This window comes from Vulpes vulpes, chromosome 13 (genome assembly GCF_048418805.1).
Source record: "Vulpes vulpes isolate BD-2025 chromosome 13, VulVul3, whole genome shotgun sequence".
In the NCBI taxonomy this organism is placed as follows: domain Eukaryota; kingdom Metazoa; phylum Chordata; class Mammalia; order Carnivora; family Canidae; genus Vulpes; species Vulpes vulpes.
In genome coordinates, this window is record NC_132792.1 from 149,022,164 (window position 1) to 149,042,529 (window position 20,366).

Genomic DNA, 20,366 nt, shown 5'->3' on the forward strand with positions numbered 1-20,366 from the left:
TATTTTAGTGATTTGCCTCTGAAGGGATGAGATGTTTATTTTCATCCCTTATACTTATGAACCTACATGAATAGCTAAGTGGGGAATTTTAAACAGAGAGCAAGAAGATATGAAACATTTGGGTGTGCTGGAGCAGGAAGATGAAGCTACACGGGCCAATCCTCCCCAAGCATCTGCCTCCATCCTTTCCCCACAAGGTAAATGTGTTACATATGAGAGAGAGCATTGGGGACTGGAAATCAGGAGGCCTGGGTGAAGAGCCCTGAGGAAACCAGCTGACTTCATCTGTAACAGAGGGTTGTTAGAGGGTTACATCTGAGTGACTCTTGGTTAAATTTAGCTCTAACTTCTATGATTTTGATACTCAAAGATCTCTGAATGTAGTGATTCTCTTGAAGGACAACTCATTGGCAGCTTTCACTCAAAGTACTCATGTTGCCCTTCCCAGATTCAAATTCACTGCCCCCAATCACCTTCCCCAACCTCTCCATTGAGAGGCAGTCTCATTTGGAAGTGTGCTTTAAAAACATTAGGAAGGGTACAAGTTCTTAGAAACTTGATAAAAGTAAAAATATTGACCATAGTCCAGTCATCAAATAACTTCTTGCACACTTCCTTCCAGCCTAAAGCAAGCAATGGATTACATCACTTTCCTGTTCAAAATTCTGAAATGTTGGGTGCCTGGGTAGCTCAGTGGTTTAGCATCTGACTTTAGCTCAGGTTGTGATTCTGGGGTCCTGGGATCCATTCCTGAGTCAGGCTCCCTGCAGGGAGCCTGCTTCTCCCTCTGCCTATGTCTCTGCCTCTCTCTGTCTCTCATGAATAAATAAGTAAATAATCTTAAAAAAAAAAAACAACCGACTTCAGAGAAGCTTCAGGATCACATTTTACTTGTCCCCTAGGGTACCCATTTCATATCACCCCTACAGTCAAAAGTACTTGGGGAGAAAGTTTGAGAGGCACTTCATGAGACAGACAAGATGTATTTCTTTACTGGTTTCTGTGAACTTGCTCAACTACAGAGGCTAAGAACTAGGTTCTAGGTTCATTGGTTTTATGCTGCTTTGAAAGTCCTCACAATTTTCTGCCAGCGTCCTTTAACGGGTAGATAATGACCATCATACTGCTTCAAATGTGGATTGCCAGTGTCTGATGGGCCTTATTTTGAGTGAGGCAACACAGGCAATAACAAGATAACCAAGTAGGCCCTAGAGCCAATTACTTCCCACTCCTCCCTTGGCTTGCTCTCTAGTCAAGGAGGCACCAACTGGCATCTGACATCACTGCTGATTTTCCTCTAGTACTGCTGACATTAGTCTACTTTTCGTGCTCCCCACTTCTTTTTCCATCTTTCCTTGATCTTCTTTCTTCCAGTGATAACCATCTTCTTTTCCTCTCCCCTTACTTCCTCTTCCCTCCTCTTGGATGTCAATTGGCTATGCTTTCTGACGGTATTCAGGAGGAGGAGACTGCTGATCCTAATCTAAGAAAAACTGCTGTGTAATCTAAGAAAAAGTATGAAGGTGCCTAGGCTGAATGCTGTCTATATTCTGACTGGGCCAGTAAAGAAGGATGACAACTTTGAAAAGGTAATTTTTGTTCATGGAAATCTGGAAAAAAGACTAAAGTTTCAGATCCATCCTCTTAGAATGTAGTTTGAAGCTTTTCAAGATGACTTTATATTAAGCAGGGATTCATTAATTAATGTGAAATTGACATCATAACCCATCGACCTTGATTTTCACAGATGACTCAAAAATACAACAAAGAGTTCTGTATTTAGGTAAGACACACAGAAAAACTTCTTAACGACTAGGAAATTTAAATATTACAACTGGAGTAAGTACTTGTGGAATTTCTTTAGGATTTTCAAACAGAATTTTCTTTTTCTTTTAATAATCAGAATAAAAGGGAACCCCGGTGGCTCAGCGGTTTAGCGCCACCTTCAGCCCAGGGCATGATCCTGGAGACCCAGAATCGAGTCCCACATCAGCCTCTCTGTATGGAGCCCACTTCTCCCTCTGCCTGTGTCTCTGCCTCTCTCTCTCTCTCTCTCATGAATAAATAAATAAAATCTTAAAAAAAAATCAGAATGAAGGATTTTGTCTTTCTTTTTAACATTAAGGACCAATCATTCTTATATTTAAAAGTAATGCAAAAAAAAAGTACTGATATGGGGCTAGCGAATGGGTGGCTGAGTCAATTAAGCACCTGACTCTTGATCTCAGCTCAGGTCTTGATCTCAGGGCTGTGATCAAGCCCCACATTGTGCTCCACACTGGGCTTGGAGCCTACTTCAAAAAAAAAAAAAAAAGATATACTTTGAAATTACATTGCCAAAAAGAAGCCTAAGACTGTGTGGCTGTCAAAACCACTGCTCTACAACTGCTTTACTTACAAAATCTATACAAAACTTAAAGCATAAACCAAGAGTACTAATTTATATACAAAGCTACATGAGGATTGCCCCAAACACTAGGTGAACAGTCATGTATATGTATCTAATGTCAAAAGCAGAGAACATAAAGAAATACCAAATAAGTCTGTGAGACTGTTTTAAAAGTATAACACAGGGAAATTGAGAAATCCTTTAAACTCCTACCTTGAATTTTGTTAAATCTCTAGGGGGAAAAAAAGGCCAAAAAAAAATTCTAAAGGTTAAATTGATCACTGTTCTGTCCATTTTCTAAATATTTTTCCTATAAAAACCAACGTGCAAAAGCTTCCACACATGCCCTTCCCCTGCTATTACATTCTATATTTGCAATTTCCAGGGTGGTAAAATAGTATCTTTATTCTCCATAAATGCAGCAATACTTACTATAGCATAGGCATTTAAGTGATGGGGGAGAAAAATAAACTATTCTCTAGAAAAACAAATTCTCAGATAATTCCCACAAAAGTCAAAAAGAGATGGTGTTATCAAAGCATCCTAGATTTTTGTGTTTGAATCAAAGAAATGTATTGATGGGGCTGAAGTCGTGCTACTGTTGGATTATGTCACACTAAGCTTATTCTGAAAATGAGGAGAGCCAGACCTATAACATTCTTTCTACCTGTTGTTTTATGACCCTGAAAGTGTCTTCAAAAGCACTCATGAGCCTTTCTCAAAATTTCTTCTCCCTCCATTAACCTAAAATGCCCAAAGAGTGGGATTATGCTAAAATGACTAGCATTCCTCAAACCTCCTTCTTCTCCTTTCTATCCACAGAGACCTGGCAGCAAACGAAATGAATCAGTGTTACTCAATCTAATCATTATCATCTTTTAATGTAATAGAGACACAGAATTGGCCCCAGATTATACTTTAAACCATCTAAAACTTTTTAAGGACATCAAATAGGTGAGAACAGTTTAGTAAAATTCTAGTATTCTCATTTTAGCACTATCAAGTCTCACATTCTAACACAATATAGAATCTTACCAATTCATACTAATGATTCAAACCATCATATTTCACAAGTGAATAAACACGTTTAAATAAAACAATAAAGATATCACAACATAAAATGTGCTTTGCCTATCTTTGTTTTACTCATGTTTAACACCTCATAGAACACATCTCAACAAGCCAAGATATTTTTCAGAAAAATAATGCTGCCTTGGTAACCCATATTGTCAAAGGCTGACTAAAACGTAGAGTAAGAGAGTTTTACAGTCCTTATGATAATCAATTTGCTAAGTCTCCCTCTTATAGCCAAAAATGATAATGTTAACCTGACCCCAAAACTGTAGCTATAACAATCCTTACTCCTCAAAAATACAGGAGCAAAAAAGCTGAAAGCTTGGGCTTAAGAAATCATAAAATGTCTATACCTGCATAAGAAGTGAAGGAAAAGAAGTATACACTTCTCCTTTCAGACAGTATTACTGAAATCATGACATATACTTAAGCATAAGCACAGGCCCTGCCTCTTAGGACTAACTACATAGTTTAAACCACATGGATTTGCCAAAGACATGACTCAAAAATAACCAAAGATAATGATAAAACTACGTTGGAAACTGTACAGAAATTTTAAAAAGCTAGAAAACGTGTGTCAAACTCATACTTTAAAGACCAACCTTTCTACCAAAGCTTTACAAAGATGAATCAACTTGCTTTTTAAGCAATTTGGTACCCTCAACATCCCAAATTCAGAATTTACTTTTCTTTAAGGGTTTGTTATTATTATACTGCTTGATAAATAAGGGAATCTGCTATTCAACATTCAGTTCTTTGATGGATTTGATAAGGCACACTTTCAGACTGATGACACCACTTGCTTCTATTCCTTGGTTTTTCACCAAGGGAGGCCCACACGGGTCATCTCATCCTCCCACTTTACCCTTACTAACAGAACAGTTGCCTAGACCCATTGCAAAAATCTCCAGACAACTCCATAACCTCCCTCTGGCAGTATGTTCTGTTGTTGCTATCTTCCTTATAGGATATGGTAGGAAATATAGTAAGTTCAGAATTTTCTTAGAAGAGAATTTCACATATAGAAAAATTCTATTTTCACTTAGGAAAAGTTTTTAAATATTTCTCCCAAACTGTTTTCTACCTACACTTCTTTAAGTAAATAGAATCTTAGAAGTCTCACTTCTTTTCAAAGTTTTAGTAACTGTGAAACAATTAAGAGATCATATAAAACTCAATGAAAAAGCAACAAATGTTGCAAATAAAGTATTTATATAACAGTCAAATTAAACCAATATTTAGATGGTAGAAGAATTTGTCCCATAAATGATATAGCACTTTATCCAAATATCTGAATGACGGAACAATTTTAAAGGCACAGGTCTATGCAATAAATTAAAATGATAATCTGTAGTAAGTATACCTTGGGGGTTAAGGGGAGATATAGTTTTCTAATGCCATGGAGTTTTTTAAAAAATGATTTTAGGGAATGCGCGGGTGGCTCAGTCAGCTAAACATCCGCCTTTGGCTCCAGTCATGATTCCAGGATCCTGAGTCCTGCACTGGGCTCCTTGCCCAGCAGGGAGCCTGCTTCTCCTTCTGCCTGCCGCTCATACTCTCTATCACTCCCTCTCTCTCTCTGACAAAATCTTTGTTAAAAAAACCAATTCTAAATATCTGACTTTAAGGATTGCAATTCTCATTTTTGGAAAAGAAACACAAGTAACACAAATATATTAGCTTTTAGAATAAGAGATCTTTGGTGAATAAAACAATATAAAAATTAAGCCACAATGGCCTTTGATAGGAATAGAAAAAAGCAAAAAAGAAAAAGAAAATCTGATCTATCATTAGCAACATACTTGGACCAAGGAAAAGAACATCTTTCTTCTGCAATGAGCATTCCATGTCAGCTAGAGCATGGAAACATTAGTACTGTGTTCCTACACAGACAATCTTTCCCTGCAGCATCTGTTGCTAATTGAAAGGGACTAGAATTACAAAATTCTAGTCAATTTCTCTCACCAGCTCTTGCTGTGTATAAAGATTTTCTATGCAGGGGCTGAGCATTAGTCTTCCACTACAGCTGATGACTGAAGAACAAAGAGAAAGAAACACAGAAGAAAGTTTTTTTTTTTTTTAATCCAACAATATATGGAACTAAATGATGAGAAGAGAAACAGCTAAGCACATCTTTTGTTAGTGTGGTAAATTACAATTCTAATAATACAACTATTCACCTATAAATGTTTATTAACATTCTAGGTAACCAATTGTATATACGTCTTCTGTTTGGGTAGTCTCTCTCTCTCTCTCTCTCTCTCTCTCTCTCTCCCTTTTTTTTAACCTAAGTCTTCAAAATTAACTGTCAATACTATACCAATTATGTCTTCTATTTCTAGTTCCTAGGCACAGGGCCTGGGACACAGGAGGCACTTAGTATTTGTTGAATAATACATCCATCTTGTGTTCTGTAGCACTGTTCATTCAAGGTGTTCAAAGCATCTACAAAGGCCTCATCACATTCATTTTCCTTAAGTCCCATTGAGCATTGAGGTCTACATCAAGTCCTTTCACACTTTTATATGTGGTAGGCTAGAAAGTTTCTAACATTATCCAAAGCCCACCCTGGCTGCTGGATGAAATGCAGATTAAAGCCAGGTGAGAAAAAAGGGCAGTCAGTTGATGACTGCACTGGTCCAGGTAAGAGATGCTGGTGGCTTAAAGAGGGTGGATGCTGTCCAATGCTCCCCACTGCAGAGCACAGTGACCAGTATGGTTTATTCCCACAGGGATGGTTTGTGGCAAGGGGAAAAGCTGAACAGCCCTGGCAGCAGGAAGAAGACAGGACTGGGAGGTAACTCAAGGTCGCCTGTGCCCCTGTTCAATGTGAGGAATCCAGGTACAGGGTCGTCTGTAAGGTGCTACAAGTGTGTAAGCTGCCTACCATATCCACTGTGAGTCTGGTGAGGTCATTAGCATCAGTCAGTATTCTTTTTTTTTTTTTTTTTAAGATTTTATTTATTTATTCATGAGAGACACAGAGAGAGAGAGAGAGAGAGAGAGAGAGAGAGGGGGGCAGAGACATAGGCAGAGGGAGAAGCAGGCTCCATGCAGGGAGCCCAACGTGGGACTCGATCCTGGGTCTCCAGGGCTGAAGGCAGCGCTAAACCACTGAGCCACCCGGGCTGCCCAGTCAGTATTCTTTTAATGTCATCAGACGCAAATTCACTTAAGTACACTGCAGGACCAAATACACTAGTTTCCCAAGGGTATTATTTTAGATATAGAGACAAAAATTTTTTTAAGTTTTCACAAACAAGACCACACGTTGCAACTAAATGCAAACTACATCCGTTATCAACTAGGAGAGTAAAGTTTCATTTTAATTCCAGGGTTGAATTGTTTCTCTAATACCTATGAACTACATTATCAAAGTTTAGGCATTTAAAGTTTAAAAGTCTGAAGGTACACAAGTGTTCAAGAGGAAGTGTATTTTAAATGAAAGAATCTGGACAGAAGAAATGTAGCTTGCCTAAGGTCTCACATCTCTTAGGCAGATCTTAATCCTCAGAGGGACAGACTGGTTAGAGCCTGAAATTTGCACTTTGTAGGCCATTATTTCAAATGAGCAATTTGCCCCCCCCCCTTTTTTTTAAAGATTTTATTTATTTATTCATGGGAGATACAGAGTGAGAGAGGCAGAGACACAGGCAGAGGGAGAAGCAGGCTCCATGCAGGGAGCCAGATGTGGGATTCGATCCCGGATCTCCAGGATCACACCCTGGGCCAAAGGCAGGTGCTAAACAGCTGAGCCACCCAGGCTGCCCTGCTCCCTTTTTCCCACATTTTATCCTACTTTAGAAAACAGCGGCTGCCCACTTCTCCATTCTACGTTCCATAAAGTCTTCCAACACGGTACCCAACTGATTATTCAAATACCTTATTTGTTGAGTAAGGTGTATGAACTACTTAAAAGTTGCCAGTATCACACTCCTCTCGTTCACTGGAGTATCATCCAGAGAAGGCCAGTGACAGAAGCTAGCACTTTCCAGAGAGAAGAGTCTGCAGCAGCTAGAGCTCTGCTCCTCACAGCACCACGAGGTGATGGGAGAACTGTGCCGCTCTACCTCTCTGACACACTTGTCTTCTTGGCTCCTCCCAGGCTCTAGCCTTGCTTCCTACCACCACCTCATTATTAATCCAGATGTTTTTCACATTTTAATTACCTGAAACTCTGGGCCAGTTTTCTTGTGGGGACTCCAATGTAAGGACACATCACACTCAGAGAATTTAGGCTAGGCTTGACCAAATACCTAATTCTGCTTTTTTCCCATTATCTTGCTCTGAATTTCTTGTTGTGGGGGTGACCTGGCAACCATATGCTGAGCTTTCCTGCAACTATCTCCATAAATTGTGTCAAAACTCGATTTAACTTGATTCAGCATTCCAGAGCTAAGAATTACCTGTTCAAGGGAGTTTATAGGTATCATTACTATACCATCTTCTTGTGAGATAAAATAAGAAATGGGTAACCACCATATGACTTCTGGTTGACTGATTATAATTATAATTCTGAGCTCTACACAATCTTGCTTACTCTCTCACCCTGCATTTCTAGTAGGAAAGAAAAAAAAAAAACACCAACAGCATGCTCCATTTTCCATTGATCATATCACAACAACTCCATTCTGAATAGCCATCGGGTGTCACAGTGTTACCCAACCAAAGCCATTAAAGTTGATTGATGAGAAAAAGGCTAACTGAAAATTGTGAAAATGATGGACGCAGTTCCCACCCCTCTCTCTCCAGTGCTGTTGCCATGTTAGGCAAGCAGAGCTTCATGCACCACTATTAAAGGAGCTTAAGGAGTCCCATTTGCTTTGTCATCAATTTTTTAAAACCTTAGCATTTTTAAACATTTATTTGAAGGAAGCATTTGTGAATAATTGCTTGGAAGGAGAAAGCCCTGGTTACTTCATGGAGATTCAAACTGACAAGATTTTTTCCATGGTATAGAAACTGATGATTTGGTCAAAGTAGCTAGCCAATAGCCCTGGAACATAATGTTTAGGACTCAGCATTACCCCTTCTGCATTAAACATTAGAGGTAGGAGCACCTGGGTGGCTCAGTGGTTGTGTCTGCCTTTGGCTCAGGGCATGATCCCCGGGTCCTGGGATCAAGTCCCACATCAGGCTCCCTGCATGGAGCCTGCTTCTCCCTCTTCCTATGTCTCTGACTCTCTCTGTCTCTCATGAATAAATAAATCTTTAAAAAAAAATCAGAGGTAAGAGATAGTTTTCCTCTTTATAACAATATGGTAGTGAGGCCAAGTAATTGAACAGTTGCCAAAAATCAACTTAGGCCTGAAAATCTAGAAGCATTACAATGCAGCTATTACTTAAAACTTTAAGTTATCTAGTCTCATGTTCCTCTTTTAAAAAAGAATCTGTCCAAGATCATAAAGAAAAAGTTTGGAGTAAATAAGATGTTAAAACTAACTTTTAATAATCTTTTAATAATCTAAAGCTTGATATATCTCCAATATATCAGGTAGTATCATGAAACATACAGAGATCTTGTATTTCACCTCTTCTGCATGAAAACATTTTTAACCGGCTCTTAAAAATGCTCAGTTCTAACGGCTGAAGAATTTCTTCTCCTGAAAAGAGCTAATGTGTTATTCACTAAGATGGCAAATAACAAGGATGGAACACTTTGCTATTATTCTGCCTCATTCCCATCAGTAGGAACAAACCACATTTTGTCCTAATGAGAAGAATAATTTCAGAATGGGTCTATTTCAACATGGAGTGACCTTAATGCAGAGATGAAGATGACTGGCTCATCACTGGGGGATTTGTGAGGGATCCAAGATACATTCTATCTAGGGATGGATCCCAAGGTCCCAAACCTTCAAACTAATATTAAGCAAGTATTTCATCTTTCCATCAGGAGGGACTTGCCTGGACACGGTTATATTTGAGTTGACTTGAAGTTCTTTTTGTTTATCTTCATATAACTCTATATTCCTGGCACAAGCTTCATCAATATACAGAGGTGAAATGCGTCAGAGAATTTTCCTCAGTGTAAAATTTTCACTATTCTATGGCAAACTTAATAAGTTACTGGTTCTCCCAAAGAAGATATAGAGGGATCCCTGGGTGGCGCAGCGGTTTGGCGCCTGCCTTTGGCCCAGGGCGCAATCCTGGAGACCCGGGATCGAGTCCCACGTCGGGCTCCCGGTGCATGGAGCCTGCTTGTCCCTCTGCCTGTGTCTCTGCCTCTCTCTCTCTCTCTATCATAAATAAATAATAATAAAAAAAAAGAAGATATAGATTTGGTCTTTATGACAGTAAGAGCTAAAGGCAGAGGATTAAAAGTACTTGCTAACCGTTCATGGAAAACATTAAAACATCTACCATGTATAAGAGTTACTGGTGGAGTTTTGCTTTAGGATAAATTAAACAAAAGGTTAGTGTTTGAAAGATAATGTTTAAATATTAACTACAAATATTTTACCCTTTTAAAAATTATTTCTATAGTTCCCTCTTGCCTTTTTCTTCTTCCTCCTTTGGGGGAAAAAATAGTTTAAAGCCTACACCAGGGATATAGTCATATTTACTGCTTATACTGTTATTATTTCAAAAGACACATCTATATTCATTTGGTTTCTCTTTGCATTCCTTCATGTTTGGTGAAGTTACCCAGGACCCAAAAATTCTCATATCCAAATGATTCTTTCTTCCTTAAACAATTTTGTTGAGGATCTTGGCAATCAAATTTCACCCTATTCAAAAGGTATCTTGGCTTTTCTCCTTCAAATGAAAATACTATCCATAAACCCCTCATTTCTACATCATATATATTATGTAAACACTCTATAAATGAGTAAAAATATATATTTAGAAAGTCCTCAAGTGAAGTAATTATTTTCACCCCACTAATATTAGATAAGAAATCAGTATTTATCCTTGGGCAAAAAAATTCTTCCTTAATAAAATGAACTTGAATTCTGACATTTTGTGTAAGAAGGGTATTAGATGACTTGATATCTGGATCTTTTTTATACTCAACAAATCTATTTTACTAGTGATAAGTTAAGGTCTAGAAAGTCTTAAATAACATGCAATGAGTTAACGGCTGATGTAGGACAAATACTGAAGGGTGGTAATTCTCAATTCCACCTTAATATTCTAAATTTTAAACTTATGATGGCCTCATATTTTAAACCATCCATGGTCTGAGTCCTAGATCTAAAGTATCAAATACATAACTATCATATAGAGCACCACACTTAAAAAGCAACAAATAACATGTAAGACACGTTTATGAAAAAGGACAGAGGAGACTACCCTCAAAAAATATATTCATGGACTATTTGATAAAGTCAGGCTAGAAGAGCAAAGAGTGGTAGTAAATAAACGTCATGCTCTAAAACTGAATTTTGCAGATAGTTTTCAGCATGATTTTTCTATGTTTCACTTTTCACTGTCAGCTGTGAGCTGTTTCCAAGTGTGAAATCGCCTAAGAGAGGAAGCAAAGCTGTCATTTGACATCTGGGAGCGTGGAGATTGGACTGCAGTAAAAAGCATTTTGGACTTCTTCAATTTACACACATATTCACCTATAAATTCTCAAGTCTGAAAAGTATTCAACGAGAAATGTCAATGTAAATTTCAAGCATTTATAAAAGGCTCATAATGGAGTGGAAAATAAAGGTGAAGGACACACACTGATAGGATACCATATCGACTTGTGAAGACCAGAATGAGAAACTTAAGTGATTATATTAGCATAATAACGAACATATAAACAATTTTACTCACTTGCCTTAGATAATGTATTAAACTTTCAAATATAGTCTTGTATTTTATATGCTTACTATTAGAGGTTCTATTTTCTAGCTGCTTTTTTATGATGAGAGTCAAGACTTAAGGAAAAAAATACTGGTAAAAAAAATACTTTCTTGACACTTTATTCTTCCTTTATACTTAAAACACTGTAACAAAAATTTATTTTATGTTATGATAAATGAATAGTTATGAGACAGCACATAAAATCCTGTGTGTGTGCGCGCATGCGCAGAAATACAGAAATAAAATCAGAGTAGCTACAAGGAAGTCCTCCAGAGAAGAATAATCAAGTTACTCCAGTTTTTATTCTATAACCTCTCACAACGAAAAATAGGAGAACCTGTCTCAAAGTCTCTTGATAAAGTATCTAACGGTCTCCTAATATGGAAACTAGACAGTGTTGTGTTTATGTTGTCACGCTAGACAATCTATTCCCACTTTGGAGTCTATTCTTTGCTTTTTCCCTTCCTGAACTCTGTCCTGTGTTTCTCTCGTATGAAAGGAACCTATTTACCATGAATGATGTTTATTTAAAATAAAACCTTTCTAGAGAATCATCTTATATAATCTAAGGATACAAAGTGAAGCTAAAAGGAATGGCTTCTACTTTGAAAACAGGGCTGGGTTTGATCAGTGAATTCGTATTCTCAAGACCCTCTTGATCGGCCAGCAGCTGCAGCCATTTATTTGCTGGCTTTTTCACAGATGTAGACAGAGAAAGCTCCATGGGTTTTGTCTTTTTGTTATCGGACTTGTTTTCTTTACTATAAAAAAGTGGCAACTTTTTAAGAGAGTTCTTCGTGTTGTTGTAGAAACTTGTGAACATCAGATATCCTTGGTAGTACACATTGTTGAAAGGACTGTGACTTTTTAAAATCGGAGATCGCAAAGTTGGCAGAAAGTATACTTAAATAACAGAAGGTGATCATTTGCATTTCAAAATTTATCTATCTTGCTTTTCCCCTCAATTAGACCAAAACATGTTGATTCACAGGTTTCTGTGTGTGTGTTGTTTCTTTTTTAAACTTATTTATAGAGCAGAATAATGGCCCCCCTGCTAGTTTGGCATGTGCTCAGGTTTCTGTCCATGTAAATCGAATCTGTTACTGGAAATTTTTCTCAAAATATAAAGGCACATCATCCACAAGATGAAAAGATACACTGCTGATACTATAAAGTACAGGGCAGGTGGATCATGTTTTTAGGACAAATATGTGATAAGGATTCCCAGGAGGGAGGAGGGGTCGGGGTAGAGGTTGCATGCTGTTTAAACAGAAGTGGATCGTTCTCATCACAATCTTATGACAACTTTACTTTCTAACCAAACATCAGCTGCTTACCATGCTTTAGAGTTACTTGGACAATAATACTAAGGTTAGAGTTGGAAAACGGAAAGGCAGGGGGGTGTGGGAGAGGATTACTGCAACCCTTCAGTGTTTCTAAGGGCAGACCAAAAGATGACTAAGTACTCTCTGTCTCCATGTGTTAATGGATTTGTGACTTTTAGGCACTGAAATATTAGCATATTAGCATTGCACCCACCCTTCGAATAGAAGAGGAGAGCCTGCTTACAGTTTTTATCAGTAGTAGGGCTATTCGCTTTTGAAACAAATGGTAATTTACCATTTTTTTTTGGTCCTAGTTCCCCTTGCATGATAAGCAAGGGGAGGGAGAACATGGACTTAACTGAGTTCTGTAACTCTCTGGGTTTACGATCATCTACATAACAACACCAGCTTTACTTTTCAGTGAAGGCCATTCCTGGTTTTGTTTCTTCCCTCGTTGATAAAACAAATTAATGAGCCCAAAGAATAGAAGAAGAGACTTTCCACATTGTTCAATGCATGCCATAATGCTAGGACACTTTTGCAAATTCACAAAGCTTGAAAGTACAATTCTTTCATGCAAATAATTAAAACAAAGCCCTTCTTCAGATGACAGCTTTTTTCAAACGTTAGTGAAGGGCAACCTGGAAGAGGACAGCAAAAATCCATTAATGGTAGACTGCCACCTGCTGGTAAGGTGTGAGCATTGTGATTTCCGGGGAAAGGCTTAAAAAGGAAAATTTGGAAACTGATCTGGATTAAATTCAGTATTTCAATACACAAAATTAGAAGTATGTATTTGTTGGTGAATGTAGTATAGCTCTGGCCCACATATATTAAAATTCTCTAGATGCTATGAATGCTAAATGTGACTGTACGTTGAAGAAACAATTTGCTAGAATGGCAAAGGATGACCCTATAGTTTTCAATAAAAGAGTGAAAATAAAAATAGTAAATAAGGTGTCAGTTATAAACATTAAACAATGTCTCATAAACATTTGGTTTTGATGTGAGGTTTATATTTTACTTCACTTCTGGATTTAATAGGTTTCATTAAAAAAGAACTCCTGGACTTAATTTTGATCATAAAACCTCCCAAATTCATAAAACCTCCCATCATTCAATTAATATATGTACTTATGTACATTGGTACCTAAAATGTTATTATCAAATTAGAAAAGGATGTGAGAAAAAAAAACACAAAAAACCAGATAACCATAATAAAGTGATTTCACTATGAAATTATTTTTGTTATCCCATTAACTAAATCATACTAATAAGCCTTCAAAAAACAACATATTATCTACTTGAGAGAAACAAAAAATGTGGGCATGCTCTATTGCCCCTAGGAAGAAATAAAATCAAATACCCCTAATTTGAGGAAAGAAGAAAGGAAACAGTATAATAGTAAGAAAAAAATCCAAATCGTTGGTTTCAGGAAATAGTTTTAGGATATTTGCTTCACAGGTTGAAAAACTTCGCTATTCCCCAATACAGATATAATTCTTAACAATGAAGGTTGTAACTAAAAACAATATAGCTCTTTCAATCCTAATTATAATCATTTCCCATTATGCAGGGAAACAATGTTAGCATCAATAATACACTGGTTAGCTAGGAAGCATTAAATACTGTATTAATCAACAACTAAGCAGATCATGTCAACATAATCAGCTTGAACCTCCTTTGAAAGCCAGTGGGGTGACAAGTGAAGCAACTTTGACCATCCAAAGAGGCTGAAAGCTAGGCAAAAGGTGAACGAACTTTGGATTCAAATATAGCCCCCATCTGCACTGACAGAGACACTAACTCAAATCCAATTCAGATGCTTAAATGACCTGTAATTATCAGCAAAGGATCTAACACACCCCAGAAAGAAATCTCTAATTTTAAAAAAATAAAGACAATGCCGTAAGAGCAAGAGAAACCTGTTGTGTCAAATATTTGGCTAAACTGGCTATTTTAAACCAAGAAGAACATGCTTCCTAAAATGTCTCAGATACAGAAAGGACTCTCAAATCTGCTCTACCATGCCAGCTTGACTCATCACTGAAGTCACAATATTGCATTTTTTAAAAATTCCACATTTTGCCCATTTTTATCCTTAGGGATTTTACCTCTTTCATCAGTACCTCTCATATCTAAATAAAAACCACCCATTTAAAGAGGCTTGGGGTATTTAAAGGTCTTTTCTAAACAGTAAGAAGTTAAGACATTTCTAAGAACTCACTGTCAGTTCTAAGAGAAGTACAAACCTGTTTAACAACAACAAATATGTACACATACACACACACACACCTCTATGGAATATATAATGGTTTTATCCCCAAATTTTCTCTTTTGAAGGATTAAAGAGATACTCAAACCCAACACATATGTGAACTGTTAGTGAAAAATACAACTTCTATAAAGAAAGGAAAGCTGCCGAACTACTTTTTCAAGTGAAACATTTTAGGAGATTGCTCTAACCTGGGGCACAGTACATTCTCTCTATGGCATCGCTGTCACAGGAATCTTCAACCTCACTCCACCTGCTAAAATACGTTAGCTGAATGTGTCCTAAAAACAAAACGACAGGAGAAATCAAAACATTTTTCTCTTCCATTTTCTGCAGAAGTGAACTGTAATTACTCCTTTTGTAGCTAAAAACAGTATCATTAAGAATAATGGCATCATTAAGTACTAGAAGCTATTACTGGGGGTGAATTTGCCGCACTGATAATGAAGCTCTAGACAGGAAATGAAGATACTAATTACAAGATAAAACGCCTACTCAGTTAATTGGAAGCAACAGCGAATAAAAAGAAATGCATTTGCAAAAGTTCCTGACCTCTATCATTCAATAAGATGTTGTTTGGGTTCAAATCGCGGCACACAATTCCCTCTCTATGTAAAGCATCAAGGGCTACCACCATTTCAGCTGCCCATCTTTGAATGCAGCCCTCGGGGATGTAAAACCTGGAGTTTAGTGCTAATTTTTTATCAAGGTCCTCAAAAAGCTGATGTATTTCCTTGTCTCCTTCTAGTGCTAATCCACTCTCCCCCTTAGTCGCTGAGTCTCTCTGAAATAAAGTCAGTTCCTCTTTAGCCAAATCCTCAGTTTGATCTGTAAACAGCAATACTTCTTCAGTTTTTAAAGTGTCTGTGTTTACATTATATTCATTAGCACCTGAGAGTGGGTTAGAAATATGGAATAAGCTTTCTTCGGTGTTGTTTGCAGTCACTGCTGACTCAACCACTCCAAGTCCTTGGAAGTTAGGATCTGAGCTATGTAACAAAGACATGTCTCCTGAACTACTATGATCAACAGCTGCTACAAATAACATCCCAAGATCCCCCTGTGCATTGTGTTTCTCTGCTATACTATGGGATTTAGGCCTAGAAGGATCACTCAATTCCTCTGTGCCTTCTTCTTCACTTGCTTGGCATTGTTCAGTACTAAGCCTGAGGCATAAAACATCAGGGGCTTCCAATAGTTTACTTTCAATTATGCCTACATTAGTCTGTGTAAACTTAGTAGGTCCCACTGCTGCACCATCTTTGGTTGCCTCCAATTCACCAGGTAGATTTACAAGAAGATCAGGCCTTCCTTCATCAGTGCCAATGACATCATCAAAAGCAGCATCTTTAAAAGAAATAACTGGGACAGAGTCATCTGAGCCCCTGCTAATGGTGTCCTGAGCTATAAACTCTATCTTGCTTTCACTAGTAGTGAAACTCCTGGAAGTGCTGTCTCCATCTGGAAGAGTGAAAAATGGTTTCAAAGGCTCTGACTTTAGACTATACAATTTTTCTCCAAAATCAAGGCCTAGGAGTTCACTAGTGCTATCCTTACTATCTATCCTAAAGAATTCCATGGGACTGTTTTTAGATCTATTAAGGGAATCTGACGTTCCTGGAGAACTAATTGCTTCTACGGCATCATCTCCAGCAAAGAACTTCAGCTCATGAGCCATCTGCTGGGTGCTCGGGCTGTCACTGTCAGCAGCAAGGTGTGTTGGGAAGCTTTCAATAACTTTGGCATCAACACCATTCCCTCCAATCTTCATGAAAGACTCTTCATTCAATGACCCTGGTTCAATCTTTTCTTGCCCATATTCATTGCATAATGTCAAATAACTAGTAGTGCATTCTTCTTCTGAACTTGAGCCCGAATCTGGCCATTTGGGAGAGCTATCTTGGCCTTCTTCATCTTGGTTGCTATCATCTTGAGAGCTTGGAGTAAGACTAGTCTTCAAAGGCAAAACTTTATGCATGGTTCCACCATCACTTCCTCTGGATTCAAAGCTGCTGCTGTCCTGAGGACTAGAAGTTGGCTGTTGCAGGTGAACTTTAGTAAGTGTAGATTTTTTCACTTCCCCGATGTCAAAGCTTTCTTCAGGGCTTCTGTTTAGAAACTTACTGATATATGACCAGAGTTTGCCACCTGTGAACAAGTATAACCAAAAAAATGTTTAAGATCCCCAAAATAATGGCTACTTATTGAAGCCCTTAGAAAAACAGAGTATTCTAATAATCAACCCAGAACAAGTCAATGATATCCATTAATATCAAGTATGCTCTAAAACAAGCATTTTAATGAAATGCTTTCTTGTTATTGCAGACTGGTGAGTATAGTGTTAAACATATCTCCTGATACCAATTATCTTTTAATTGACAACCTATTTCTCCCTTGGAAATTAGTTTAACAAATACTAAAATGAAATCCCACAGCTTGCACACTGCTTTAAATATGATTTAGATTTGAAACATCTGATTATGTTCTGGGTTGTCTATGTAATACTTTTTTCAAGCATGGCCCATTGGTCAAGTGGAAATACATAAATAAGTGCTACTTAAAATTGTATGTACTATAGTGGGGGGGAATCAACAATATTATTCCATTTTGAAAATATCCAGTTCAAAAAAAAAAAAAGAAAGAAAGAAAATATCCAGTTCAAGATTAGAAGGGAGATATGGCATCTGGTATATAATTATGCCATTGTAAATGATATATTAATAACATTTTTCCCATTTTCCCCCTCACCATACATGTCGTGTACTGTATAAAACCAAGTAAAGCAATTGAGGAAAATTAATTGGGCAACCATGAAAGAGGCCAGGTACTATAATTCTGATTTTGTATTCTGATACATATGAGAAACCTATAAAAAAGTAAAATCATAAAAAGCAATTTCAAAGAAAGCATAGAAATCAAATAAACACAAAGGAATCCAATGTTTTAACAGCAATACTTGTTATTTTACCTTCTTTCTCTTTTTTTTTTTAGTTTAAATTCAATTAGCATGTGATGTGATGAGCACTGAGTATTATATGCAACTGATGAATAACTGAATTCTTTATCTGGAACTAATGATGTACTAAATGTTCACCTTATCTTTCTTGTTTTATGTTAACCATTAAAAACTCAACTTGTGGGATCCCTGGGTGGCGCAATGGTTTGGCGCCTGCCTTTGGCCCAGGGCGCGATCCTGGAGACCCGGGATCGAATCCCACATCGGGCTCCCGGTGCATGGAGCCTGCTTCTCCCTCTGCCTGTGTCTCTGCCTCTCTCTCTCTCTGTGACTATCATAAATAAATAAAAATTAAAAAAAAAAAACAAAAAACTCAACTTGTTTTGCTCATTAGAATCTTTGAATACATAACTATAATAAGTATCAAAAACTTACCAAAGCTTTACTGTATTACAAGAAGAATAGTTAAATTTGATCTAGAAATCCTGGGGCACCTGGGCGGCTCAGTGATTGAGCATCTATCTGCTTTTGGCTCAGGTCATAATCCCAGAGTCCTGGGATTGAATCTGTATTGGGCTCCCTGCAGGGAGCCTGCTTCTCCCTCTGCCTATGTCTCTGCCTCTCTCTCTGTGTCTCTCATGAATAAATAAGTAAAATCTTTAGGAAAAAAAAAACTTGATCTAGAAATCTTATAAACAATAATTTATAGATGCATATTTTGTGAAGATATAATAACTGTAGCTTTCAAATATGGGAAATAATGTGTTAAAAATAAATCCTTCTACTAACATGGAGAAGGCAACTTTTTTTCAGCACATTTTTAGTGTCCTTATTAAGTAAGCATCCTATACCAAAGGTAACAATCTTAAGAGAAATAATCTCTGACAGTCAATTATATGTATAAAAAGGTCAGTGCATGCATCCCAAAAAATCTTCTTGTACTTTACACTTCATTTCATTTAGAGGAACTCAGTAAATACAAAAAGCACCCAGTACTGTGCCTACTACAGAGTAAGGGCATAATATGGGGTAGTTGTCATAATATTAATCCTAAGATACTCAGCTCCTTTCCCCATGACCCAGTTAACAACCTCCCCCCCCCCCCATACTAATAATTAGTAGTATTGGACATTATGGTGTATAACTTTTTCCTCTCATTTTTTTCTAGCTAACTTTGTCCTCACTAGACTATGCCCCATATCATATTCAAATAAAATTTAAGGTTCATATATAGCTTTGAAACTCACTCACAAAGGAAGCTATGCATTGATTCCATCTTTTTTTCATCTTTTGACAACAGCCACATTCCTCTTATCACAAATACCCCTGTTGTGGCATGCTAACAATAAAGCCTGAACCTGAAGCTGGAAACCTTGTATAATCCAACTAAAACAACGTGTGTTGTTTTCCATCCTCCTAGATGGGGACTACTGTGAGGACAGGGCCGTCTTTTTCATCTTTCTGTATCTACTGTCTAAACAGTGTGCAGGACATGACAGGCGTTCAGTCAGTGCTTCTTTAACTCAGGTGATAACTCTTCAGAATGAGATATGCCAACACAAAGTAGACAGTCTCTGCAGTTGCAAAGTTCTAATAACAGCAAGAAACAGAACCTAGAGTAAAGTGCTAAGATAAGTTTCATTCATTCTTAGGCCAATTTCACCTGGATGAACTGCTGAAATCTAAACTTCCATGTGCTTAAATTCTTTCTTTTTCCCCCCAGATCACTTCCTCCTTCTGACCTCCAAGCCATTCTGACACAAAAGCTTTAGATCAAACTTAGATTATTTTTTCTCCCTTGTTCTTTCTGGCAAGTTTCCAAGTCCTATAGGATATGCCCATAATGGTTCACACAGCCTTCCTTTTCTACTGATTCCTCTGGCCAGTCTGCTTCCTGCAATAACTTTATAGCTACAATCAGATGCCTGCTTTAACTCCTTTCTGCATCATTCTCTCATACTAATTGCTGCCCAATTAATCTTCCATTCTAGCACAGATTTTACATTTTTTCTCCATTCAAGAACCCAATCCCCTCAACCTACTGAATGAGGTACCAACTCCACAGAGGCATTGAACCCCTCAGGAATACAAAGTGTCAAGCTATGGTTTGGTCCTCCCCCTCCACTCACCAAATAATTCCATCTGAACTGAATTTCTCCAAATATAACCCATGTGAGGGCTTTCACTCAAACTACATCGACCACTTAAGAATTTTATTAGTTTCTCCAAAATCTGCTTGTCAAAATCCTAACCAAATCTGTACAAACAAGTATTCTGGTTCCTCAGAATTTATTCTCTCTCTCTCTCTCTCTCTCTCTCTCTCAATTTTAAAAAAGAGAATTTGGGGATCCCTGGGTGGCGCAGCGGTTTGGCGCCTGCCTTTGGCCCAGGGCGCGATCCTGGAAACCCAGGATCGAATCCCACATCAGGCTCCCGGTGCATGGAGCCTGCTTCTCCCTCTGCCTATGTCTCTGCCTCTCTCTCTCTCTCTCTCTGTGACTATCATAATTAAATAAAAAAAAAAAAAAAAAAAAGAGAATTTGTTTT

At 37.7% G+C, this 20,366-nt stretch overlaps 1 protein-coding gene across 12 annotated transcripts in view; it reads right to left on the bottom strand.

Annotated features, from left to right (window-relative positions):
- RPS6KC1 (ribosomal protein S6 kinase C1) overlaps positions 1-20,366 on the bottom strand; it is a 180,835-nt gene that overhangs the window by 14,309 nt on the left and 146,160 nt on the right. For all 12 annotated transcript variants that reach the window (XM_026001101.2, XM_072733288.1, XM_026001103.2 and 9 more), the window contains 2 exons: positions 15,416-17,011; positions 15,055-15,144 (listed from right to left, as the gene is read on the bottom strand). In XM_026001101.2, the coding sequence (XP_025856886.1) occupies positions 15,055-15,144; positions 15,416-17,011 (1,686 nt within the window). The remainder of the gene's footprint in view (positions 1-15,054; positions 15,145-15,415; positions 17,012-20,366) is intronic.